Genomic DNA, 26429 nt, shown 5'->3' on the forward strand with positions numbered 1-26429 from the left:
GCTGAGGTTACCCCAGGGCTCCAGGCACCTCGTTCCCACCCAGGTGTCACTGTCCTTCTTTGGCCAAGGCCTGGCATCCCCACAGCTATAGCATCTCCTGTCCTTTGCCTGGATTTTCAGCTGTTTCCGGTGGGAGGGTGAATCCAGGCCTTGCTACTCTCTGGATCACAACTCCAATTCATTACATGAATTTTCATTTTAATTCAAAAGAAAAAATAACTGAAGTGAAGATAATCGCATCACTTAAAGTAACTGTATCTTCCTAACGAAGATATGTGGCTTCTCTCAGGTGTCCCTGAAGCTAATTTGCAACTTGGATGCACCCCAGGCACATCAGAGCCCGTCCTCCCCTGGCAGGAGCCGTGCCAGGAACGAGGCCCCTGGACACCACATTCTGGTGTTGATGAGCTGGGAGAAGCGGGGGGGGGTGACGAGAGCCCATGTGCTGGGCACTGCCCGCCTGCCCTGCAGGGCCTGAGGCTGTGGAGCTAAAGCAGTTGGGTTCTGAGGCCAGATCAGCCCTAGGCCACCCCCAGATAGGCCTGTGAGCCTCTGTCCTCCCCGGTGGCCCTGAGCCTGTGTGCATGGCTGGGGTGGAAGTTGCTGGAGAAGGGGTGGACAGAAGCCAGAGGGGGCCACGGCTGAAGGGAGCACCTGCCCAGTGTTGGGGGACTGCAGAAGGGGTGTGGCTGAGCCTCGCTCCAATGCCTGCCTGCTGTTCACACTCATGCCCGGATACTGCCCACCTGCAGCCGCTGCACCAGGCCCACCCCCCAACAGGCCCCTGGTATTCACTGTAGTCCTGGCCACCTGTGCCCATCTCACCCTCAGCCTGTCAAGCCTGGCCCACTACCCTGCCCTGGGAGATGGCCCTGGTGCCCGCCCCTGCCTCTCCAACAGGGGCTCTCCCAGCCCCCACCCACCTCTGTGCCTTGGCATTCACTGGAAGGCCTCTTCCGTGGCGCGCTGTGCTTTCCGGAACCCCAGGCCGGCCTGTTCTGCCCGTTCCCGAAATCCAGTCCTGGCTCTCGCCTCCTGCCTCTACCCCAAAGCTCATGTCTACCCAGTGCCCCCGCACAGCCACCCATGGGGTGCTGCCCTTACGGGTCCTGGAGGCTGCGTCCACCCCACCCCTTGATGCTGGGGGCCCAGGTACCCAGGGCTCCCTGCTCCTTACTCCCTCCCAGCCTCTACTCCGTTGCCTAAACCCAAATCTTCTGTGTCAGCCTGGCAGCCCGTGGCGCTACTCTGTTGGTGAGGCTGTGACGGCATCTTTGGCAGGGGCCAATGCCTACAATCTGCTGACTTCAAGCAAATACTATTCTCCACAATGGGCCTCTCCTCGTCAGCTGAAGCCAACTTCCCAACGTCTGCACCTCCTACACGTTTCTTACTGGTGCTGTTTCTTGGCCAGAACCTTGATACACCGCCAGTCCCAGTGCCTTCCAGGGAAACCCGGGGCTGCCATGCAGGCTCCTTTCTCACTCCCTGGCCCAGCCCCAGCTCTGGGACATGGCCTAGGGATATGCGAGAACTGGGCATCAGAGGACAGAGGGCATCCCCGTCATGGCCCGTGACTGGGTGGGGCGGAGCTGGAGAGCTTGCAGCTGCCGGGTCAGGGAGGAGGGAAGAAAAGACAGCGGCAGAGATCACATGCGGTTTAATTGCGGGAGGCTGAGAGCAGCATTTTTACCAAATTGGTGTAAAAATGAAACGGGGTCCAGACGTGAACACTGACAGTTACAGTAAATTTCAAAACCCGAGCAGCAATTTGAATCATTTCTTGAAAAACAAACACAAACACCAAACACGGAGTTGGTGCCCGGCGTGGTCCGCAGGGTTGGAGGCCAGCCCTGCATCATGGGTGTGGCCAGGCACTGTGCCTGTGCAGGGACCCAGCTCCTCGGGGACTGGCCCACACAACCTCCCACGCAGCGGGCTGAGCCAAGGCCTGGCCAAGAAGGGGCCGCAGCCAGCAGGCCTGGGTGGCCACCCGTGCCCGCAGGGGACAGCGGGGAAATGAGGGCAGTGTGCGGGACCCACACACTGCCTGAGGAGTCTTTGCAGGGTGGACAGGCCTGGGGGTCTCTACCAGCAATGCAATAAATATGCAAATCCAAGCGCAGAAAGACCAAGCGCAGACCCACGGGCGCACGAGGCCCAGCCCGGTTCCTGCAGGCATCACCGGCTCTTCACAGACCAGGAGTCTCCAAGTCGGCGGCTCTGGTGTCCCCGAGGTGCCGTGGGAGGCGGCGGGTGGGTGGGACATGCCTAACGCCTACGTCTAGCAGCCTCGGAGGGCAGTGGCACTGGGCCAGGCAGGGTCCCACCGGCAGGACCCTTCCTGCCCATTGTGTGGCGGGGGGGTGGGGATGGCGGAGTGGCCTCGGTGGCGGGGGACACGGGCCTAGCCCTCCCGCACGCTCACACGTGGCTCAGCCAGGGAGCTGTGGATGATGCTGACGATGGACTCCAGGCCGCTGCCCTCCAGCAGCGTGCGGTGGTCACCCTCGATGACGTGGACAGACACTTTCCCGTCGCATACCTGCAGGGGATGCCATCAGCCGCTGCCCCACCCCACTCCCGCCCCATTCCTGTCAGGCCGCTTGCACACCTGGGAGAGGTTGTAGTCTGCGCCCAGGTCCTCGCCGTAGGCGCCACCCGTCTTGGCGCGCAGCAGCATCACGTTGCCATGGTACTTGGCCTTGGGCGTGTACTGCTCAGCAGCGCGCAGCTTGTAGTAGAAGGACAGGGCCGCGAAGCTCAGCTCCTGGCGGTCCAGGCCCTGGTGGCTCTTGATGATCAGGTCCACGGCGGCCGCCACGCGCTCCTCCAGGCCCTTCAGTGGCAGCAGCGCCTCCAGCACCTGCGGGGTCGGGCTCTGAGCAGGTGCCAGCAGCACCCACAGCACCGTGCTGCGCCTGCGGGGTTGGCTTTTTTTTTTTTTCTTTTGAGACAGAGTTTTGTTCTTGTCGCCCAGGCTGGAGTGCAGTGGCACAATCTCGGCTCACCACCACCTCCGCCTCCCGGGTTCAAGCGATTCTCCTGCCTCAGCCCGAGTAGCTGGGACTACAGGAGAGTGCCACCCCGCCCAGCTAATTTTTGTATTTTTAGTAGAGAAGGGGTTTCTCCACGTTGGTCAGGCTGGTCTCGAACTCCTGACCTTAGGTGATCCGCCCGCCTCAGCCTCCCAAAGTGCCGGGATTACAGGCGTGAACCACCGCATCCGGCCAGGGTCGGCTATTAAAGGGGTGAAGCTGGGGGGCCTTTAACGCTCTTGGCGTCCCATCCCACCCTTCCTTTCCTGCCCGGTGCTCTGGGTCCGGCGGCCTCAAGGGTGTCCGGGACCAACCCTGTTGTGCTCCATGTCCGTGAACTGCTGCACGAAGAAGCATATGGCCTCCGTCTCGGCCTCAGCCTCACAGCCTGGGGTCAGCTTTGCCCGGTAGCTCTGAGAGAAAGAAGGGGCTGCTGAACAGATGGAAGGGGCGGAGCCTCCCAAGTGACCATCCCCCAAAGCCGGGGCACAGGTAGGGAGCCCAGATATTTGCCGTAGGCCTCCAGGGCTGGCCTGGCTCTCACCTGGGTGTAGGCCAGTACATAAGTGTGCGAGCCGTCGAACAGGAAGAGGCTGTTGTGGGTGGGGGCTGGGCTCTGCTGGGCCTGCAGCTGGGAGCACATTTCAAAGGCCACGCAGGCCCCATAGGAGTAGCCGGCCACGCGGTAGGGGCCCTCGGGCTGCACCTGCCTGATGCAGTCGATGTAGTAGGCAGCCAGGCTGTGGATGCTGTCGAGGGGCGCAGCTGCAACGGCAGTGCCAGGCACTCAGCATGTGCAGGCGGCAGCCACGGGCCCCGTGATGGCCAGCACTGGCCACCGCGTCCAGAGGAGGGCCCGGGAGTACCTCGGGTGCACTGCAGGCCGTAGGTGGGGATGCTGAGCCGGGAGGCCAGGCTGTGGAACACAGTGGTGGAGCCCTCGATTGGGTGCACCAGGAATAGGGGTCGCTCAGAGCTCTGCACTGAATTGAGCCGCATCAGGGTGGGGCCCTCAGGGTTCACCAGCAGGGAGCGCAGGTTCAGCTGAATCTGCTGTCGGGTCGGACCGTCTTCCTTGGGCGTGGGAGATGCCAGCTCTGTGAAGACAGGGGCAAATGCCAGGCTGGTCTGGCTGCAGGGCCCTGGCAGCCACGCAAGGACACAGACATGCACGCAAGTCCCCGTGGTGCTATGTCTGGTGGGAGTCGGGGTGGAATGCTCAGAATGGCACCGTGATGAAGGGTGGGACGCCTGCTGGGACGTGGTCCAGACAGCAAGGAGGAAGGGCTGGGGCAGCCCCGGGACCCCACTCCCGCCTGGTCAGCCGCACGCACCATTGGCCGCATCCGCCTTCAAGGACAGCTCCTGCAGTTTCCGGAGCGTTAGCTGCCGCACCTCGCGCATGGACAGCACCAGGTTGAGCTCACGCTCGAGCGTCTGGCGCACCTCCACGCTCATTAGCGAGTCCAGGCCCAGGTCCACCAGTGAGCTGTCCAGGTTGACGGCAGCCACGTCGCGGATGCCTGGAAGGGATGTGCTCGGTCGGCAATTCCGGGAGGGGCGTGGGGACAGCCTGGGTGGGGCAGGGTTGACATCCAGGGGTGTGCAGGCCGTGCATCTCCCAAAGCACCATCACCACAGTGACACCTGCGCCTGCACCCTGGCTCTGCAGATAGGGAAACTGAGGCACACAGGGCCATGACTGCTATGTCCATCCCAAGACCCTGATGCCAGCAGGGGAACCGCCTGGCACGGCTCCTGCTGGCAGTGCTCACCCAGGATGTGTGCCACGGCCTTCACCAGGTCCTGCTCGCCGTCCCTGTCCCTGTAGGCCGCAGCCTTCTCAGCCAGCACGAAACTGCTCAGGACCACGTGGGGCTGGTTCAGGAAGAGGTCCAGCACCTCGAGGCAGGAGGCCACACGCTGGGGCAGCGTGCCGCCGATGACTGTGGTGTTGACGTTCACTGTGTCCGCCAAAACGCCCACGTCGCCGATGGCGCCCCACTGCACGGCCAAGCCTGTGGGCAAGGGGGCAGGTGGGCAGGGCTGTGGGGAGAAGGTGGGGGTGGGGAGTGGCCACTGGGGGGGTGGGCAGGGCCACGGGGAGAGGGTGGGGCCCACCTGGGAGGCCTTCGTGTCGGCGTTTCTCGCAGATGCGCTCCATGGCAGAGTTGGCAAAGCCATAGTTGCTCTGTCCGGCGTTGCCGCGCCCAGAGCTCACAGAGGAGAAGACCACAAAGTAGTCCAGCTCAGGGCACGCCTCCCGGGTCACCCTGTGGGCACGCGTGTCACTCCCCATCGGCCGGCACCCCCAGGAACCCCCAACCTCCCATCCCCAGGAAAGGCCAGAGAGGGCTGTCAACGAACCACCTTGGCTCCCACAGCCCTGAGCCCAGACCCCAGCAGAGGCAGGAGCAGGGCTGCGCGGTGCCCACCTGTCCAGGTTCAGGGTGCCACTGTACTTGGGCTTGCAGACGTCCTGGAAGAACTCCGGGGTCTGGTTCTCCAGCATGGCGTCTCTCAAGACCTGGGGGAGGCATCCTCAGCACTCCCTGCCGCTCCAGGGCCTCACCCCCCACCCAGGGCCCTGCCTTGGTCTCAGGGCTTCCCCTCACCATGGTTAGGTTGAAGATGCCGCCCACAGGCCCGAGCTGCGCCGCCTCGGCGATGAGGCCCCGGGCCCCCTCCAGAGAGCTGATGTTGCTGGTGGACACCAGCACCTGCACGCCCTGGCGCCTCCACTGGTGGACCTGCTTGGCCTGGTAGCCTGCGGGACACAGGACTGTGAGATGGACCGGGCCAGGGTACACAGTCTCTTCCCCACATGCCAGGCTGGGGATGTGGGGAGCAGCTGCAGAGCCCCGTCCAGCAAGCCCCCGCCGAGATGGAGGGGAACAGACCCCACGCGCCATGACAGCCCATGATGGTGGGCTGCAGAGAAGGACTCAGGGGCCCCAGGCTGGTCCACAGGCACCCCTGCTGACCCACCTGTCCGGACCCCGGAGCGCGAGGTCAACACAAGCTTCTGTGCCCCACGCTGGATCAGCCACTGCGCCAACTCCAGGCCGAGGCCACCCAGACCTCCAGCGATGATGTAGCTCTTGTAGGCCGGGCAGAAGGTCTTGGAAATGGCCGACACCAGCGCGGGTTTGGCCCCCTTCAGCACTGCCTCCGGCTCCTCCGCAAGTACCTGCGTCCGGGCAGCAGCACCCACCGGCTCAGGCACTGCCTGGGGACCAGAGCCTGGGATGCCCGAGGCGCCGGGACTCCTCCCCTCACCTGCAGGAGGACTTTGCCAATGTGCTTCCCCTGGGCCATGTAGCGGAAGGCGTCCTCCACCTGGGCCCCAGGGAACACCGTGCACTTGAGGGGCTGTACCACCCCATCCCGAATGCCGGCCTGCAGGAGCGCCGCCACCTCCTGCCATTCAGCACCGCCCTCCAAGAGCGCATCCAGTAGGATCCCGTGGAATGCCACGTTCTTCAGGAAGATGGCCATGCCTGTGGGCAGGGGACGTGCTCACCCAGGGCCTTCCACACGTCCACCCACACCCATCCATGCCCACCCCCGCCCAGGTCCTGCTGGCCTCACCAAGTGGGTGGTTCTGAGAAAGGTCGAATTTGCCAATTTCCAGGAAGCGACCGTGGTGAGCCAAGCACCTCACGCTGGCCTGCAGCTTCTCTTCCGCCAAGGAGTTCAGGACCAGGTCAACACCTAGGGAGCCAGAGGGGCCCGACAGTCACACCCACTGCAGCCCAGCCACTGCAGCCCAACGGGCCAGACCCTGCTTCCTCCTGGGCAGGAGACAGGTGGGGGCCGTGGGGGCTGTGAGGGCTGCTCACTCACCCTTCCCGCCCGTGTGCCGCAGGACATGCTGCTCGAACGATGTGTCCCGAGAGTTGGCGAAGCTGGTGCTGTCGAGCTGGGGGAACCTGGCCTGGAGGTACGCCCGCTTCTCGGACGACCCTGGTGGGGAAAGGAGGTGCCGCTGGTGAACCAGGGTGGTGGGGCCGGGAGGGCGGCGACCGGCTCTGGGGGCAGGGCCTTACCCACGGTGGTGAAGACGCGGCAGCCCAGACTGAGGGCGATGGCGATGGCGGCCTGGCCCACGCCACCGGAGCCCGAGTGGATAAGCACTGTCTCCCCGGGGCGCACCCGCCCGCGCACCACCAGCGAGTAGTAGGCTGTGCAGTAGACGACGGGCACTGAGGCCGCCTCCTCCAGGGTCCTGGGGATGCAGCAGGTGGGTCAGTGAAGGCCTGGCCGCCACCCACGTGGGGCCCAGGCTCACCCCCTGGATACACTCACCAGTTGGATGGCACATCCCAGAGAAAGTCCGGTGACAGCAGGACAGAGGTGGCCAGGCCCTCGGCGGGCACCAGTCCCATCACACGCTTGCCAGTGGGGTCTCGGCCCGAGAACTCCATGCCTAGCAGGCTGTCCTGGGAGGCCCACTTCCCTGGGGGAGACGGCACTGAGCCCCCCACTGCCCACCCTTCCCTGCCAAGGGGCTTCTAGGCAGGTCCTGGCTGGTGGGGTCTCTGTTCCCCGGTCCGGTCCACTCCCACGGCCCCATGCCACCCATACCTGGAATGGCCTCAGGGGCCAGCTTGCCGGTAGCCAGCATGACATCGCGGAAGTTGAGGGAGGCGTAGTAGACCGTGCAGAGCTGGGCGCCGGGGCGGGAGGGCTGGGCATGGCGCAGCGAGGAGCAGACCCAGCGGATGGAGGACAGGTCCCCCCGGGTGAGGGTGGTCACAAAGGCGTGTGCCGTCGGCTCCTCAGGCTTGTCTAGGGAAACAGGAGGTGGGGCTACTGCGGGGCCTGCAGGTGCAGTCTCCCGAGAGGGGCAGGGCAGTGTGGGGGGCTCACCCTCCTCCAGCAGGAAGTGGCGGAAGGACCCCCAGGCCCCGTCGCGGTAGACGTTCATCACCAGGTCTCCCTGCAACACCTTTTGCAGCTCTGCGGAGCCCGGGTCCACCTCCGGGACGCGAGAGGTGCTGCTGAGGTTGGAGAGCAGCACGCACCTGGGGGCAGAGGCGGTGAGCTCAGGCTGGGCAGGGGGAGGCGAGTGGGGAAGGGGGAGGGGTGAGGGGCCGTGCTCCTACCGGAGGCGGTGCCCGCCGGGCTCTTGGCGGAGACAGTTCACCATGCCCACCACGCCCGAGGTGGCACAGTTGACGGCCTTCAGCCACACCGGCCGGGAGGAGTCTTCGTCAGCCAGGATGCCCTGGGGCAGGACAGGGTCGGTCAGGCCGCACTCAGCAAGCCGGGCAGTGGGCGGGGCCTGGAAGTGGGGCGGGGCCGGACAGTGGGCGGGGCCTGACCTTCAGCGACTCCACCCAGCGGAAGCTGGTGTCCTCCACCGGCAGGAAGATGGGGCTGTCCTGTGGGGCGGGCCGGCGGCACAGGAAGAGTGCAGAGCCGTAGAAGGACTTCTTCAGGCCCACCAGGCGCAGCGACACACTGGAGAAGAGGCTCTCCCACGCGTCCTGTGGGGGCGGTGGTCAGCACCCTGCCGGCCTGGTCCTCACCCGGCCCCCACCCCGTCCCCCTGCCCGGCGGCCGCACCTGGCTCAGGATGCCCTGGCCATACTGAGGCTCAGCGGAGGTGAGGAAGGCCACGGTCTCCCCGAGGGGGTGCCCCCGGAGCAGTGTGTGCAGCAGCAGGAAGCCCCCTTCTCTCAGGGTAGCCACCATGTTGCTGAGAGCCGAGGCCGGGTCCCCGAGGGCAGCCACAGCACAGTTGCACACCAGGAGGTCAGTGCTGCCCAGGGCGCTGGGGGCAGGGTCCGCAGGGTCCCACTGGCTCTGGGCAATGTCGTGCTGCTGCAGCTCGGCCTCAGCAGCCTCCAGGGCCTGAGGGTGGCGGTCAGTGGCCGTGTAGCTCAGCTGCAGCAGGGGCTGGGTGCCAAGCAGGCCTGGGATGCGGGAATACAGGTGACCGTGGCCAGCCAGCACCTGAAGGGGGTAAATTCTGGAATCAGCCCTGCACCAGGCCGGTGCGCCTGACCTGGACCAGGGCAAAATGTCTATGAGACCACAGTCTGGCAGAAAGGCTTCCCCGTCAACCCGATGATGGTGCCAGCCGCGGGCACGCAGATGTCACTGGTCTTATCCCCGGGGTCCTGCCTAGAGCACACCTCTTGGAGCCCACGGGCCCTCCACGGTGGCTGTGTGGACTGCACAGGACACCTGCACAGGACCACACAGGCAGCTGGCCGGCCCCTCCCACTGCCCAGGGCCCCCCTGAGTCTGTGTCTCCTTCTGTGACTGACGTTGGGGTGGGTCGCACGACGTTCAGGGCAGGGGCCTGGCTGCCAGGAGGCACCCACCTCCACCACCTTCATCTTCCGGCTGGGCATGTTCTCCACGGCAGTGTCCAGGCAGGCCCTGAGCGCTGGGGAGTCCAGGAGGCCGCTGAGCAGAGGGTCCTCTGGCAGCTCGGGCCTCTTCTGGACCAGCACCTGCGCCAGCTCCAGTTGCAGGTTCCCGTTGAGCTGAAGCCTGCAGGCAGCCGACAGCAGCTGGGGCAGTCCCTGCTGTGGGGGGTCCTGGGGGACCTGGGCCCCATCCAGTCCGGGCACCACCATCCTCAGCCCCTGCTGGGTCACCTTGGTCTGCAGTGCCTGCGCCAGCCCTAGGGAGGGAGGGAGGCAGGCCTGGTGTTCCCAAAGCCCCAGGGCATCTGCCTGGCATGGGCTCTCAGACCCACTCTGTCCTTCTGAGGCCAACACCCAGCTCTGCCTACAGGATGAGAAATAGCTGAGGGATGAGGAGGGGGCTGCCCACCCTTGTGATGTTGACTCCTGACCACCGTGGACACAGTGAGGGGCCGCATTCAGCTGCAGGGGCTACTCTGCCTAGCCAAGGTGTGACCTGGGGCTGAATCCGTCATCTTTGCCCCCAAGACCCCCTTCAAGACTGAGGAACAGTGACCAGGGACAAGGAAGACTGGAGGCTGGGGAGGGAGGGAGGCTGCCATCATGAGCTCCGGCTGGAGAGTTGGGCTGGGGTTGCTGACTCCGAAGGGGACCCCGTGGAGAGGCAAGTCTGGGGTCAACATGAAAGGGAAGCAATCGCTCCCCATCGCCAGGGGTGTCCGAAGTCGGCAGGGCCGGGACCTCACCTTTGCACAGCTGCAGCTCCTTCTGCAGGGCAGCACGCTCAGACAGGCACCCCTCCTCCACGTGGGGCGTGAAGCAAAACTTCTCCAGGATGGGCCCCTGCTGGTCCTGCTGCCGCCGTGGGGCCGACTCGGTGTGGATACGGGACATGTGGACGCCTCCGGCCACTGTGATGCTCAGCCACCTGCTCACCACCACGTCAGCCACTGTGGGGACAGCCGGGTGAGTGTGGCATAGTTGGCTGGGGGCACTGGGTTGGGGTTGGGGCGGGGCTACCTTGGGTGTTGTCCTGCAGCGTGTATAGCTTCTGCCTATGGGTGGCAGGGTCGATGTGGATGGCGGTGATGCGGGTGGGCAGGTGCAGGCTGCGCTTGGCCAAGCCCAGGATGGATATCTGCAGCATGGCGTCCAGGAAGCTCACCCAGTTGTCCTTCCACAGCAGCCTCCCCGAGTCACCTGCACACAGGGCCTGGTTGGTGCTGTGGAACTCCCAGGTCCCTGGGGCCACCTCCCAGAGCCCGCCGGGCCCCTCTGCTCCTTCCCAGGCTGCCCAGCCGTGGGTGCCCTCTGTGGCCCCCACAATGGCGACCGCCCTCCCCGGTGGCTTGGGCAGCAGCAGTCAGTACCCACCTTCCAGGCGGGCCTCCAGGACGCCATGGAAGTGAGGGCCATAGTTGTAGCCATGCAGACGCAGCTCCTTGTAAACCTCAGCCTGGGTCAGGAAAAGGGGCTCCTCGGGATTGGGGGTGGGGCTTTCCGGGTGGTTGAAGAGCTTGGGGTCAGGGTCCTCCCACTGGTACACCTTCCCTGCAGGCAGGCAGGCGTGGAAGAACCTGAAGACGGGTGGCATGGCCAGCGGGCACAGCCCCCACAGCTCCCGCGCCACCAGCCCTGCTTACCACTCGCTATCAGGTTGCCGTTCTGTGACACCTCGAAGGCGCGGGAGGCCTCCAGGAGCCGTACCTCCAGGGACACGGTCCCTGCAGAGCAGGAGAGTCAGAGGTCAGAGGGCAGCACCTGCCCCCAGCTGCCCCCGCCTCGGTCCTGGGGTGCCCCTCACCAGTCTTGGGCAGGATGGTGGCCTGGTGCAGCACCACGTCCTCAAACACCACAGGCAGCTGCTCCACGGCCAGGCCCAGGGCCCGGGCCAGCGTCTTCCACACTATGCACAGGTAGCCAGTGGCGGGGAAGATGACGCGGCCGTCGATGGTGTGATCCACCAGGTAGTGGTCGGGAGACTCGGGGCTGGTGTCTGCAGGAGGGCACAGGCCTCAGCACTGGTGTGGGGAGGGACGAGCCTGCCCACCCGCCGGGCCCCTGCTCACCGATGTTGTAGATGGCGGCCGAGGGGGAACCAGAGCCGCTGGGGAAGTCCGCAGCAGCCGGCACGTCCCAGGCCAGGCTGTGGTCCCACTTGATGAGTGGGGAGATGAGGGGGGTTCCTCGGGGAGCTGGGAACTCCACAGGCGGGAACAAGGCATTGGGGTTGGCGTCGATGCTGTGGAGAAGGGAGGCACGGGCGGCACATCCGTCACCGGGGTCCGGGGGCTCTGGGTTCAGCCGACCCACTCCCTGCAGTGGACCATCCAGGGCTGCTCTCACCAGCCGGGGTCAGCGAGGGTCCCGCAGCCCTGCTCACCGACCCCATGCCGTAGACTGCCGGAGATAAGGCCCGGGATGGGAAGGGACCCACCCTGAGAGGTGCAGCCTGCCGATGCCGGTGAGGAAGAACTCCAGGTTGTCCCTGTGATCCTTCTTCATCAGGGGGATGATGGTGCAGCCCGGCTTCAGGCCACGCTTCAGGACAGCCTGGGGGCGACAGGGCGCGTGGGCTCCCTCGGTGCTCAGCCGAGGTGCCCGTCCCAGGCTCCTGGCGCCCGCTGCCCCCAGGCTGAGCCTACCTGCAGCAGGGCATGGGGCGCGATCTCCAGCACCACCGCGTGCTCAGGCACGTGCCACAGGGCCTCCTGGAACAGCACAGGGCTCACCAGGTTGTTGACGTTGTACTCGGCGGAGAACGTGCGTGCCAGGCTGCTGTGCCACTGGGCCTCAGGGATGGAGGTGCTGAGCCAGCGGGCTGAACGTGGCTTCGGCTCCCGGATCACCTGCATGAGGGGCCAGGTCAGTGCTGGGTCATGGGCGCCCCGGCCCGCCCCGCGCCCCCTAGGCCGTGTCAGCACACCTTCTTGAGCGCCTGCAGCAGTGGGGGTGCGATGGCCTCCATGAAGTAGGAGTGGAAGGCCATACCGCCGGTCCGCACCTCCTTGGCAAACACACCCTCCTTCCTCAGCTGCTCCATGAACTCAAACACAGAGGCCTGGGCATTATGGGAGCCTGGATGAGCATCCTGGCTGGGTACCTACCTCAGGCTCAGGGAGGTAGAGGGAACCAAGAGGGAACGGGCAAGGGACCTGGGGACAAGCCTGCCCCACGCCCCAGGCCTGTCAGAGCCTCACAGGGCATAGACCATGGCCGCATGTCCCTGCCAGACTTGCAATGGCAGGCGCAGGGGACAGAGGAGCCCGCCTGGGCCGCAGCACCCACCTGAGGTCCCGAGATGGTGACTGTGTCCTTGGAGTTGTGGCAGGCGGGCACCACGCCCGGGGGGCAGCGCTGTTTACACTCCTCCCAGGACAAGCCTATGGCAAAGCCAGCCTCAGAGGCTTAGCGTGGGGACCGAGCCGCTCCCAGCCACCCACCTACCTGGGACACTGCCTGCAGCTGGGGGCAGTAATGACAGGCGTGGTAATGGCAGCCTTGGAGCCTTCATGAGAAACGTTCGCTCCCCGCTGTGTTTGACCCATGGGTGGAGGCGTCATTACAGAGCTGCCAGGGGCAGCTCCTGGGAGCCCGGTCCCAGATGGTGGCCCCCTCAGTCCTCTGCAGTCCCAGTTCTTTCCAAGCCCTGCCCACATGTGGCCCACGGGGCTCAGAGATGTTGAGCCCCGTGTGTGGCCCACGGGGCTCAACGGAGGGCACCAGTCTGAGGGAACCCTGGCGACCTCTGTGTTGGCTTCACCAAAGCCCCTGGGTTCTTACTATGCCGGGGCTGTGTCCCAGGGGGCTCCACGCAGGCCTGATGCCCATGGGCATGTGCCTAGGCCCAAGGCTGCCAGGTGTGGGGCCACTGGGGAAGCTGCACGGGGACTTGCGCACGGCTGTGTCTGAGCTGGGTGTCCCCGGGCCAGCAGGGGCCACTCTATACTACAGGGGCCAGGCCAGGGCTGCAGGTGAGGACCCCACGCCGAGAAGGCAGCCTCCTTTCTTGGAGGTGCTGGGGGCCCCCCGGGAGGCCTCGGGGACACCTACCCACGGCTGCCATGGCGCCCGATGGGAGATGCGCTTCTTTGATGCACTGGCCCCTCCAGTAGGCAGCGAGGACGGCCTCCTCCTGGGACAGGCAGCCGTCAGCGTAGCCACAGGCCACTTCCCCCAGAGAGTGGCCGACGATGCCGTCTGGTCTCAGCCCCATGCAGCTCAGCAGGTCTATGAGGCCTATCTGGGGTAGAAACAGGACGCTCGGGAAGCAACCTCCAGCAGGTGCAGTGGTTGGGGGCGGCCCCCGGCCCCGCTGGGCCATCTCCACCCCTGCCACATCGACCCTCCCAGGTCTGCTGGTGGGAAAGAAGCCCCTATGGCCCCAGCACCCAGGCCCCACTGAGACCCCTCCCCGTCCCCGCTCCCGTCCTACCCCCAGCACAAGGCTCTGCTCAGCAAAGAGGCTGTCAGGGTCCTGACTAGAGACTGCAGCTCCCGGGCTCCAGGGAAAGCCAAGGCCCCGGGCTGGCATTGCACACGCACACTGGCAGGCTGGGTCCTACCTGGATGGCAGTCAGGCTCACGAAGGAGTGGACGATGTCATCAAAGGTGCTCTCGTCCGTGCTCAGAAGCAGCTGTGACACCTTCAGGCCGAACGGCTTCACAGCCTCATCGGAGCGCAGGATGGAGTCTCGGAAGTGGTCCAGGCGCATGAGGCTCAGCCCCATCCCGCGCCACTGCGTGCCCATCCCTGTCCCAGAGAGCATGTCACGAGGCTTAGTGCCATCCCACACCACTGGGTGCCCATCCCTGTCCCAGAGAGCACCTCAGGGGACCACCAGCTCCAGCTCGCCTGCCCTCTCCCCAGGGAAGAGACCACCTTGGGGACAGAGTGTGGGCTCACCAGAGCAGATGAACCAGAGCGGACGCTCGCCAGTGGGCACCTGCTGCACCTCTGGGCCACCCTGCTCGCCACCCAGCACGGCATAGCCACGGAAGGGCATGGCCGTGGTGGGGACGGCCGCGATGTCGTTCAGCATGCTCAGGAAAGCCAGCTCCTGGCTGTGCTGGAGGCCCTGCTCCAGCAGCTCCTGCACGGCCTCAGGGGTGCGTCCACTAGCCCGCAACAGACGGGGCAGGCTGGCGTGTGGGGCGGGTGCTGGGGGCGGCTGCGTGTGGGGCCTCAGGATGACGTGCACATTGGAGCCCCCAAAGCCAAAGGAGTTGATGCCCACGTTGCCACCACGGACGGGCAGGGGCTGGGTCACCACTTGCAGCCGCCCATCCAACAGCGCTGGGATCTCAGGATGGGGGCTGTGGAAGTGCAGGTTGGGGGCCCAGAGCCCGTGCTCCAGGGACAGCAGCACCTGTGGGGGTACATGGTGGGTGGGCAGCCGCCCCACTCCCTGCACTGCTGCCTGAGCTGGGAGCAGGCACCTCCCCGAGACTCTCATCTGCGGCCAGGGTTCTGGGGCCCTCTCTGACACACTTCCTGTCCCCAGCCTAATCCTGCCCTGACACACTTCCTGTCCCCAACCTAATCCTGCCATGGCACGGAGTCCGATGACTGAGCCGCCGTGGCCCTGCCCTTAGCTTGGTCCAAGACCTCCCCTTTGGGCCTTGCTGCCTCCCAGCCTGATGTGGACCCTCTAAAGCCTGGCTGTGGCCTGAACACTAAGGCCCCATTGGTCCAGATGGTGCATCTCAGAGGCTGCAGAGGGCCTGAGTGACTGCGGGTGTCGGGGCTCCTGTGCCTGGTCTCTGAAGAGCCACAGGCCTGTTAGTGAGTCGGGAAGCTGTAGACACGGGTGGGCGACACGGGAGACCCTGATGCTGCAGCCGATCCCCCCAGGCCTGCTCCTGTCTCGCTCTTCCAACCCAAGTGGCTCCTCCAGCTTGGCTCCGTGTCCGGCAGGCGCTCGGCAGGACATGAGACCCCCAGGAAAGGTCCAGCGAGCCTGGCTGCGAGCTCTCCCTGCCATCAGCCTCAGTGCCTCTGCTCAGACCCAAAGCATAACCCGGGGGACAGGGGTTCCTGGTGGGGAAGCCGCTGCCTCCACTTGGCAAACAGGAAGCAGCAGTGCCCAGCCACGGCGCAACCCAGTCCCAGGGAGCAGGGGCCTGAGGGTCCCCCAAGCCCAGCTCCACCTACCTTGGCCAAGGCTGCCAGTCCCGAGACTGGCTCCGGGTGCCCCATGTTGGACTTGGTGGAGCCGATGAGCAGCGGCTCCTGGCGGGTGGCGCACAGGGCTTGGGTGATGCCATTCAGCTCCTGGGGGTCACCCACCTGTGGGAAACATGGGGGGGTCACGGGCTCTGGCCAGGCCACCTCTCCAGGCGTGGGCACGGGTTAGGGTCATGGGGTGGTGAGTTGGTGGGGGCACATCACCTTGGTGCCTGTGCCGTGGGCTTCGATGTACTCAAATGACTCAGGGGCCACTCCAGCCGACTGGTACAAGGAGCGGATGAGCTGTGCCTGGACCTCTCCAGAGGGGAAGGTCACGCCTGCGGAGGGCTCGGCTCAGTGCTGCGGCCCCAGCCCCGGCTCCCACCTGCCCCCAGGCACCCCGGCAGAGCCCACCTTGCTCCTTGCAGCCATCTGTATTGGTGCCAGCGTTCAGGATGGTGGCGTACACCCGCCGGGCCAGGGACTTCTTGGTCAGCAGGACGGCCACCACACCCTCTGAGCGGCAGTACCCGTTCCCTGGGTGGAGCAGCACCTCAGGCCCCGCCCAGCCCACGCTGGCCCTCACCCCACCAGGAGGAGCTCTGGGGTGTGGCGTGGGTGTTTCGGTGGGGGGTCCCGGGAGCTGGCAGGATCCTGTACAGCATGGGGCGGGTGCAGGGGCCATCCTGTGCCACTGTCCTGGCTGCCCCGGCCGCACACTCACCTTCTGCGTCGAAGGCCTTGCAGGTGCCCTCGGGGCTCAGCATCCCCAGCCGCAGGAACTGCACGGAGGTGTTGGGCTTCAGCAGGACATTGATGCCCCCCACGATGGCAGCAGGGCATTGCCCGCTGGAGATGGCCTGGTAGGCGCTCTGCAGGGCCACCATGCTGGAGGAGCAGGCCGTGTCCAGGGCGATGCTGGGCCCTGCAAGGAAGGGCGCTACGGCTCAGGTGGGGCTGCGAGCACAGGAGGCCCCTGGGCATACCTCCCGCCACCAGGCTGGACACATGCTGCACGGAGTGAGCCCACACCACATGGTTTCTGCTCAGCATGTGGGGACCTGAAGGCCACCCCCCATCGCAGGAGGCTGGGCAGGACCCACCTTTGAAGTCGAAGAAGAAGGAGATCCGGTTGGCCATCATGGCTCGCTGGCAGCCCACCATGCTGTAGCCCACGAGCGTCTCAGGGTCTCGGCTCAGGGCCTCCGAGGCCTCAGAGCCGCTCACGCCCACCCAAACGCCGGTGTGTGTCCCTCGGAGTGAAGCTGGGTTGATACCTGCCACAAACAGTGGTCAAGACCCGGTGGCTGGGTCCCACGGTGCAGCCCGCCCCCCCACCCAGCTCTGGGGTGAAGGTCCTATCTCAGCCTCACTGGCTTGGGGTGGGGGGGCCATCCCAGTGGGACCCTGGAAGGGGCCTAAGGAGGGTGAGGTGTGCTGTAGAGGGGCCAGAGCAGAGCCTGTGGGCAGCAGGCAGCCCAGGTGAGGCCTGGAACAAGAACCAGGTCACAGAGAGAACGAGCCGGAAGGGGCAGGCGGGCCCAGGGGAGGGCACCAGGCGCGGCCAGAGTGGCTCCGGGAAGGACAGAGGGCTGCATTGTCCCTAGGCGACGCCTTTGGCCCCTGGTGTCACCGGCAAGCTCTGATGAGCCCGTTGGCCAGTGGCTTCTCCAGCACCAAGGGCAGCCTGCGCCAGGACAGGCCGTGATAAGGAGCCGAGGAGACAAAGCCCAAGTGTCCAAGCTCAGAAAGGAGAGAGGAACACCGGCCACCCCCAGGGGAGCAGAACCTCAGTCTCCGGGTGGGGCCTGGCAGCAGGAAGGGTGCAGGGGAAGGGCCTCCGCCTCTCAGCCAGTAGGACCCCTCCTCGCCCCTGGTGGGCTGGCTCTGCCCTAGGGTGGGTGGCTGTGTGAACCACTCACGCCCAAGGGCAGCCAGGGGCTCAGCCTCCATCAGGAGGTCCTTCTCCACCCAAGGAGGGAGCTCCTGAACCTTAAGAAACGGCGTGGCCGGGCCCAGTGGCTCACGCCTGTAATCCCAGCATTTTGGGAACCTGAGGCGGGTGGATCACAAGGTCAGGAGATCGAGACCATCCTGCCCAACATGGTGAAACCCCATCTCTACTAAAAATACAAAAATGAGCCAGGCATGGTGGCACACGCATGTAATCCCAGCTACTTGGGAGGCTGAGGCCGGAGAATGGCATGAACCCAGGAGGCAGAGGTTGCAGTGAGCTGAGATCATACCACTGCACTCCAGCCTAGGTGACACAGTGAGACCCTGTCTTAGAAATGAATAAACAAATAAATAAATATAAATAAAAAAGAAATAGGCCGGGCGCGGTGGCTCAAGCCTGTAATCCCAGCACTTTGGGAGGCCGAGACGGGCGGTTCATGAGGTCAGGAGATCGAGACCATCCTGAGTAACACAGTGAAACCCCGTCTCTACTGAAAAATACAAAACACTAGCCGGGCGAGGTGGCGGACGCCTGTAGTTCCAGCTACGTGGGAGGCTGAGGCAGGAGAATGGCGTGAACCCGGGAGGCGGAGCTTGCAGTGAGCTGAGATCCGGCCACTGCACTCCAGCCCGGGCTACAGAGCAAGACTCCGTCTCAAAAAAAAAAAAAAAGAAGAAAAAAAAAAGAAATAATAAAAAAAAATGGCGTTGCGCTTGTCCGAGGTCACGTGCCAGCCAGAGCGTGGGCCAGGCTGGCGGGATGGGGTGGGAATGCCTGGGGTTGGGGAACGTGGCAGGGTGGTGGGGAGGATGGGAGGGAGAGACAGCAGGGCCAGTGCTACCCGCTGCTTGGCTGGTGGGGTGGGGGCCCAGGGGGCCCCTCAAGAACCTCCTGCTCTGTCTCTCATCACTCCAGCCCCTGCCCCTGCCCCAGCACCAGCCAGACATCGGGAGTGAGGAAACTGGTAGACCCAGGTCAGTCAGGCACACCCATGACACCTCCGGGGTGCAGTTGTGAAACGTGGCCTATCCCGTGGCCCACACCTCCCTGAGCCCGTTGGCCAGGGGCACAGCCAGGGAGGGCAGGTGGTGCCGGCACCTGGTTCTACCAGAACCAAGAAGAGAGAGAGCACTGCCTATTCCACACGGGCAGCAGGAGCCCTCGGCACAGCAGTCTCAAATGCCCGACCCACCTGCGTCCACGATGGCCTCATAGGTGACTTCCAGCAGCAGCCGCAGCTGAGGGTCCATGGTGTGTGCCTGCTTGGCGTGGACTCCAAAGAAGGAGGCATCGAACCTAGACAGGTCCTTCAGTTTGCCGGACCGCCGGGGCAGGCCGTAGAGCCCTGCGGGACAGGCAAGTGTTTAAATCTCTGACTGACGCTGCCCGGAGATGGGGGCCCTGTGGGGTCCCTAGAGGGACCATGGTGGAATTAAGGACTCTCTGCTATGCCTGGGAGACCCAAACAATGGAGCAGGCTCCCCAGGAGGGGAAGACCGTGGCCCCAAAGCGGGGACTGGTACGACCAGGTCTGTTGCACAAGACCCAAGCCCCAGTCCAGGGATGGGCCCCAGAACAGAGAGAGTTCGGTGGGAGTGAGGCTGGGGGACCCTCTGCCTGGCTGGTGCCTCAGCTCCACCATGCTGACTCACAGCTTGCCCGTCAGGTAGAGCTGCTCTGTGGAATGAGCCTACTGGGCGTGGGGGAGTTGGACCAGCCTTCCGGAGCGCACCTGGTATGCAACCTGCCAGCTCAGGACACAGGCGGGGGCAGCCTGGCTGGAAGGGCTCTGGTGCCCGACCTGTCCCCTGCACGGGTGACAGTCCCCAGCCCGTGACCCATCCTCTGAGCTTGGCTCCTCCGTAACAAGCAGGTGGGCCCTGCCTGGGCTGGCCCCTGGACTTGCAGCTCTTGGGGGAGCCTCCTGGGCATATTTTCTAGGCCATTCTGGTGCAATGTCCAGGAAGGAGGCTGCAGCTTGGACTCGCCCATGGGTGACCAGTGGCTCTGCAGCTGGGACCAGGGTCAGGCCAGTGCCTGGGTGGTGAGAACACAGTGCAGCAGGGAGACTTCCCACCCCAGGCACAGGGAGCCCTGCAGCCACATACCTGCCTTCCAGCGACGGTCATCGTCCGTAACCATGTCCACGCCGCCGATGAGGTTGTCCCAGAACTCCTGCAAGTTCTCCGACTCCGGCAGCTTCCCGGACATACCGGCAATCACCACCTCCTCCATGGCTGCTCTGCAGGGCGGGCCGTGTGAGTGCCCCACACATCCCGGCCACAACACCCCTGTTAGCCTTGGCACCCAGAATGGGTGGACAACCATGGGGCCAAGTGCCACCCTGAGGGTCCATGCGGGCCCTGGCCTCTGTGGCTCCCTTCCTCATGTGCCCAGTTCCTGGGCCCTGACCCTGCTCTCGCTGGGAGGGGCTGCGTGCTCCGGGAACAGGCCCACCTCTGGGCCCTGACCCATTCAGTTCCGGGTATTGGCTAGGGGACCCCACGGGGCCCTGCTGCCCTGGCCTCCCAGGAGTTAGTAGTTTCTGCGCCTGTGTCGGTTTCCACTCAGCTGAGCCTCAGCCCTCCAAGGCTCCTGGAGCTCGTCCCAGGCCATCCCTAGGGGCGCCCGGGGGGCTCACAGTAAGGGGCAGGCAGGCCACCCGAGATGGGGACAAGGCCCCAGGTGGCCAGCCTAAGAGGCATCAAGGAAATGGAGAGGCAGGGTTCCAAAGCCGGGGCATGGAGGTGGCAGAGAGCCCTAGAGGGGGGTACTCAGCACCCATGCCCACCCGTGCTGGGGCGGAGGCCCGCTGTCCAGGTCAGTCCAAGAGCCACCAGGGCTGGGGAGGGACGAAATGGGGATAGGCCTGTGCGCTGTGCGAAAAGTGGCCCCTGCCCCACTGTGGACCAACCCAGCCAGTCCAACCCCTCCAGCAGGGTCCAACCTGGAGAACCACTCCCGGCCAGGACACGCAGGTGTTGCCTGGCACCCCTCACCTGCGCGGGTGAACCCAGACTCCTGCTTGCCTCCCCATACCGACCCAGAACACAGCAGGCCCTCCCTGAGGCCCGGGTCCCTAAGACCCCGAACGGGTGCCCAGGCCGCCGGCTCCTCATCCACAATGGAGGCTGGTGCAGCCCTGGAGAAGAGGCGGAGGCCAGCGCTGGTCTGGCTACTTGCACGAGGCCCCAGGGCCTGATGTGCGGGCCACCCCTTGGCAGTGCGGCCTCCCTCGGGCCGTCCCGGCAGGGAGGCGGCCGCCTTCCCACCCACCACGATTCACAGAGGCTTGGCTGCCCCGGGCCGGCTCCAGGCCCGCACGCTGCGTCCTCGCCGCTTGCTATTCACGCGGGGTCGACGGCCACGCAGGGGGTGGGGACACCGCCGCGCGCCCGGCCTCCCTTCGCCCCGGGCGGGGGCTGCTCGGGACCCCCGCGCTTCGTCCGGGCGGCGCCACGTGATGGGGAGGCCGGCCCCGGCGCCCACTCCCTTCCTCCCTCGAGGCGTCCCCTTCGGGCTGGGCCTCGGCTACGGGGCGGCCCCGGGAGGAGGATGCGGCGGACAGGGCCCGGTGGCGCCTTTGTGGGCGCGGGGAGGCCGAGCTGGGGGCTCCTCCAGGCCCTCCAGGGTCCGCGGCCTCCCCGCCGGGAAGCGAAGGCGGCTGTTGGCGGCGCTCCCCGGCGTCCTTCCCCCGCCATCCGCCCACCTGCTCCGCGGGACCCGGGCGCTTCCGAAGGGGCTCAAACACCGAAACCCAGGCAGGCCGTGGAGGCGACCCCTGGATACGGGGCCAGGCCATGCGCGCCCTGAGGGCGGAGGATGAGGAGCCGGGCCGCCCCCGGGACCCCGGCCCCGGCCCCAGCGCCGGCTGCTCGTACCTGGTGAGGGCGCGGGCGGCGGTGCGGGCGGCGGAGAGCGAGGCTGGAGCGCAGCGGAGCGGGAGGCTGAAGCGCGGCGGAGCGGGAGGCCGGGGCCGCTGCCGCGTCTCTCTGGCTCCCTCTAGGCCGGCGCCGACGCTATTTAAACAGCGGCCATCCCCGGGCGGCCACGCCACATGGGCTGACAGCTTGGCTGCGCCGCCCAGGCCAATGAGCGTCGGGGCTGCGCCCCGGGACCCGGCGCGCCGCCGCCGGTGGGGTGATGCCCGTGCGCGCCGCCGCCCAAGCCGGGACCCTGCGCGGGAACGCGCCGGGGGGGTGGGGCTGGGCCTGGGGGGGTGCCGGGGGCGGGGCGGGCGGGAAACCACCGCCCCCCGACTTCCGCCTCCCGCCTCGCGGGCCCGGACGAGCACGCGGCTGTGACCGAACCCGCGGCGCGCCTCCGACCCCCGTGTTCGCCGGCGACACGTGTGCGGGATGGGAATGCTTGGGCCACACTGGGAACTACACCGCGGCCACACCGGGGGTCCAGCCGACTGCGGCGGGGCGCTCGGACCCACAGGCGCGCGGAAAGACGAACGGCCCGTCTGCCCGCATCTCGGCCGCCGACTCCACGCAGCCGTCGCTGCCCGCGCGGAGTAGGCTGAGGGCGTGGCGCGGCGGCAGCAGCAACCAATCGGCTGCCAGGGGCGTTCGCGCCGACCCAATGGCGGCGCGCGGGTGGGCGTTGCTAGGCGATAAGGTGATGGGCGGGCGGCGGGGCGGTACCGGATGCCGCGCGGGCCGCGGCGCGAGTTCGGTCGTTGACCCCGGCCGCAGGCACCCGGGCCGGGGTTACTGCCGGTCATCTCAGCGCCTCCCGGGATTTCCTCGCGTGGCAGGCGGGGATCCCAGACGGACGCCAACCCACCCGACGGCCCCTCCTTGGCTGCCTCCCGGGGATGGTGATGAGGCGCAGGGCCGAACGGGCGAGCGCACTCCAGGCCGCTGGAGCTCAGTGGAGGGGAGGGGCGCGGCCACGTGGCCAGCGGGGTCGACCGGGACACCCACCTGGTGTAGTGCGAACAAAGGGAGCCACTGCTCCACTTCCCTGGACGAAGGCTGCGAGTTTTCCAGGGCGCACCCACGGGTGGGGGCTCAGCCCGGCCCTCGCGCGTTCTCTCCCTCCCGAGTGATTTCCCTCCTCGAATGGTTGCCAGCTCAGCGGCCTGAGCCCTGAAGCGCGCCCTCCCTTTTCTGGCAGCCTCGCGCCTGCGGGGCCACGCACCCCACGGGGGCAAGCGGGCCTTGTGAGGCCACAGGCGTCCCTGGCTGCATGTTCTACTTTGTGGGCTCAGGAAGCCCGGGCCGCTGAAGGGGAACCGGAGACTGGGGTCCCGGCCCCTCTGCAGGTGCGCGGCCTCCTCCCTTTCCTGAGAGCAGGCCTGAGGGTCACGCGGCCACTCCACGCGTCTTTTCCCTTCTGGGGCTGTGGTTCACGCACGGTGGGACGGAGGGTCAAGGAAGGACAAGGGGAGACAGGGCCGGGACTGGCCCCACACTGCTGTCCCCACTGCGGGGGTTCTTCTGATTCAGGGTGAGGCCCTGTGTCAGCCTCAGGCATGCAGGCACACGGCTCTGGCTCTCCATGCTCCAAACCTCCCAGGTGGCCCTGGGGGCTGCCAGTGCTGGTGGTCAGTGGCCAGCAGGGCCCTGCTCTCTGCAGCCTGTCGGGGGCTGGGCCAGCTACAGGGGAGCCCTGGCTGGCTCCCAAGGAGGTTGGAGACTCGTCCGGCACCCTGAGGGCTTCTACAGAAAGTGAGCGGCAGCGGCTGGGCTTGGTGGCTCACGCCTGTAATTCCAACACTTTGGGAGGCCAAGGCGGGCAGATCACAAGGTCAAGAGTTCTAGACCAGCCTGGCCAATATACTAACCCCATCTCTACTAAAAATACAAACATTAGCCCGGTGCGGTGGCGCGTGCCTGTAGTCCCAGCTACTGGGGAGGCTGAGGCTGGAGAATAGCTTGAACCCAAGAGGCAGAGGTTGTGTGGGAGACCACAGAGCAGAGAGTCCCCCAGCCCATCCCCAACTCCGTCTGTGGATTCCCATGAAGCAAGGGAGGGATGCTAACTTCAAACGCCTGTGCAGCAGCGACTCCTGCCCTGGGGACCACAGCGTGTCTGTGTGGTGTGATCTCTGCTTGTGACGTTTATCCAGCCTGCACACCTTTGAGCTAGGCCAGCCAAAAGCCGATGGCACTGTCTGTACTTTACACGGGTGTAAACCGAAGCTGCAAAGGTCCCATGATTTGCCAAGGCAGCACGGCAGGTTAGGGCTGGGAGCAGCGTTCTCCCATTGTCTTCCCAGAGAAGCTGTCTGCCCGGTTCAGAAAGGTGGCCCGGGGTGTACCGCAAGGCCTGTCACTTCACCTAGCGGCGTACCGGCTGCCTCCACCCCTGCACCCTGCGGCTGCCTCCACCCCTGCACCGTGCTGTGGGCAGTGTGTGACCAGGCCTGGGTGCCAGGCAGGGGCCGGGGGGGGACAGAGGCAGGGCTTTGGAGGAGTGGGGGTGGGACATGAACCCCCGACAAGTCACCCTCCTGCTGGTGCTGGTTGCAGAGCACTGTGTCCGTGTGGAGGACATGAAGGACTCTTGGAATTGCTTTTTGGCGGGGTGGTGTGGTGTGTTCCGGGCAGATGGGCATCAGTTGACATGTGTGTTTCTCATCCTTGCAGGTACCTGGCCTTGGGCACCCAGGTGACAGGGACGTCTTGCTGTTATCCTTTGTGGGGGTGGGCGTGGAAGGCCCAGCAGTGACCGCTGTCCTGGGTTGGCCTCCACCCTGTCAGCGCCTGACATGCGCACCCCAACCTGCATGAGGCCCAGGTGCCCACCTGGCTTCCAGGGGTCACTTTGGCCAGGTTCACTGGTATCCACGGCTCTCACTCCTTCTGGGAGGGCCCCTCCCACGGCACTCTCAGGAGACATTTGCTCTGTGGGTGGGCTTTCTGCTCTGACCCCTACCCGCTACCAGGCTCTGAGGTAGAGGCCACGCTGCCCCCGATACCACTGGTGTGCAGGTGGCTGTGGGTGGTGACACAGGCAGGCCAGGCTCTGGCACAAGCACTTGATACTGCATTTCCCAAGTAGGACAGATAAACAACGCTATGACCAAGCAGACGCCCCAGGGAAGAACCTGGTTTTAATGGGCCTGGCGTTCAGGGAGGCCTTCGGTCAGCAGGCTCACCTCAGCAGCATTTGGGAGCCTGTCCTGCAGCTCCCTGCCTCCACCCTGCACGCTGCGCCCACACACCCCCAACACAGAGGTGAAAGCGCAGGCACCGTGTGGAAGCCCTGAGGGGGGCGGGGCAGGGCGGGGGGAGGAAGTCAGTCCTTAATGTTGTAGTTACGGATCTTGGGGCGCCTCTCGCAGCCTTTAACTTTTGCAGGATGAGACCGGGAGGCTCCTGTGGGCTTGGCCTTTGCCTGGGCTGCCGTCTTCATCCCTGGGGTGGCAATGCCTGCCTGCATCTTGACGGGGCTCCTGTCGACTGCTGGAGGAGCCGGGAGCTCTATCAGGTGAAGAGAAAGGAGAAAAAAACAGCATGCATCAGTGGGGGCAGGAGGCTGTGCTCACACGCACTGCACATGTGCAGTGCTTCTGTGTCCCTGGCCAGCAGGGGCCCTGTGACCCTTGGCCTGGCTGTCCTCCAGGAGTCCATGAAGGCCAAAGGATCCTCCTGGAGTGACCAGAGAGCCGTGGCCTTGCCTTGCTCAGTGGGTCCTGCTTGGCAGGGCCTGGGCCTGCCCCTCCACTGGACACCTGGATATCTGGCTCTGAAAATGGTCCTGCCATGGCCATTGCGTAATGGGTCCCAGGAGGGGGCGGGCTGCTGCAGTAAATGGTTGACTCGAAGCCTCTCCTCCCAGGCCGCCCGGGTGTCCCTACCCTCTGAGACACATCCCCTGCCCCCGCCTCCTCGATGGGCCAGCAGCGCCAGGCTTTCGAGGCCAAAGGAAAGGCTGCGCTAGTGGGTACCATGTGGCCGGGCACAGGCCAAGGGCCCAGGAGTGTGCCACACACAGAGGTTGGGGCCTAAATGCCAGGTAGCCCTTCCAAAGCATCGGCTGAGACCGTCTTTGCAGAGGGGTACTGTAGGGGATCTATATCTGGCCAGTTTTTCTCTATTTTTCATTTTTTGAATTAAGAATGTGGGTTTTTGTTTTTTTTGGTAAAACAGCAGCAAAATGTTATTAAAAATCCATGGCAAGGGCCCAGCGCTGTTGCTCACGCCTATAATCCTAGCACTTTGGGAGGCCAACAAGGGCGGATCACCTGATGTCAGGAGTTCAAGACTAGCCTGGCCAACATGGCGCAACCCCGTCTCTACTAAAAATACAAAAAATTAGCTGGGCGTGGTGGTGGGCACCTGTAATCCCAGCTACTCAGGAGGCTGAGGCAGGAGAGTCGCTTGAACCCAGGAGGCGGAGGTTGCAGTGAGCTGAGATGGTGCCATTGCACTCCAGCCTGGGCGACAAGGGCAAAACTCCATCTCAAAAAAACAAAACAAACAAAAAATCCACAGTAAGATGTGAGCTCAGCGTCCACTGAGGTCTAGAGGGCTCCAGCACGTGGCTGAGTGTGGCCCGGTGGGCAGTCTGGACAGGCTGACCCGAGCAGGTCAGCCGGCAGCCAAGGCCTCCTGCTGGAGCCCAGCCCGTGTGGTCTGCGTGCAGCCTGGCTGACTGGGAAGCATCTGTGCTTTGGGGTTGCCGGCCATGACGCACTGTTTCTCCTCTGGGCTGTGCAGTGCACATGGGGGCAGCCACACGCTCCTGGCCCTGGCCCTGGGCCCCTCTTCACATCTCAGCTTCTTCTGCTCTGATCCACTCTTGGGGTCTCAAGACACCTGCAGCCTCGTCGGGGTCACACAGTCCCTGGCCCCCTGCTAGGGTCCTGGGGGGCCCTGGATGCTGCCTGCTCCCTTTGCTTCCAATCCCCAGAGGAATTCCTCCTC

General features: G+C 65.2%; 2 protein-coding genes across 4 annotated transcripts in view; both read right to left on the reverse strand.

Annotated features, from left to right (window-relative positions):
- Positions 1-1645: 1645 nt before the first annotated feature.
- Positions 1646-21731, reverse strand: FASN (fatty acid synthase). Of its 2 annotated transcripts, none has more exons than XM_023194043.2 (43): positions 21429-21731; positions 19656-19789; positions 18740-18892; positions 16694-16867; positions 16315-16515; positions 16005-16127; positions 15813-15928; positions 15576-15710; positions 14328-14790; positions 13987-14174; positions 13475-13664; positions 12710-12804; positions 12348-12482; positions 12067-12270; positions 11859-11974; positions 11491-11663; positions 11226-11417; positions 11065-11145; positions 10796-10972; positions 10442-10621; positions 10168-10371; positions 9374-9678; positions 8610-8999; positions 8366-8530; positions 8147-8268; positions 7911-8065; positions 7626-7829; positions 7347-7497; positions 7088-7266; positions 6885-7004; positions 6630-6752; positions 6318-6538; positions 6027-6228; positions 5654-5805; positions 5474-5565; positions 5160-5311; positions 4814-5056; positions 4373-4561; positions 3905-4135; positions 3583-3803; positions 3353-3451; positions 2615-2866; positions 1646-2545 (listed from the first exon to the last, which is right to left on the reverse strand). In XM_023194043.2, exons 2-43 carry the CDS (start codon positions 19780-19782, stop codon positions 2408-2410), a joined length of 7533 nt encoding a protein of 2510 aa, XP_023049811.1. In that variant the 5' UTR covers positions 19783-19789; positions 21429-21731; the 3' UTR covers positions 1646-2407. The 2 variants fall into 2 exon arrangements, with proteins under 2 accessions (XP_023049811.1, XP_023049812.1); XM_023194044.1 differs by having other exon boundaries at positions 19656-19784; positions 21429-21604.
- A 2848-nt stretch (positions 21732-24579) lies between these two features.
- The window catches only part of CCDC57 (coiled-coil domain containing 57), a 127662-nt gene continuing 125812 nt past the window's right edge, over positions 24580-26429 (reverse strand). For both annotated transcript variants that reach the window (XM_026455833.2, XM_031934309.1), the window contains one exon: positions 24580-24983. In XM_026455833.2, coding sequence (XP_026311618.1) covers positions 24799-24983 — 185 coding nt within the window. In that variant the 3' untranslated portion in view covers positions 24580-24798. The remainder of the gene's footprint in view (positions 24984-26429) is intronic.

The sequence above is a fragment of the Piliocolobus tephrosceles genome, chromosome 16, assembly GCF_002776525.5.
Source record: "Piliocolobus tephrosceles isolate RC106 chromosome 16, ASM277652v3, whole genome shotgun sequence".
Lineage (NCBI taxonomy): Eukaryota > Metazoa > Chordata > Mammalia > Primates > Cercopithecidae > Piliocolobus > Piliocolobus tephrosceles.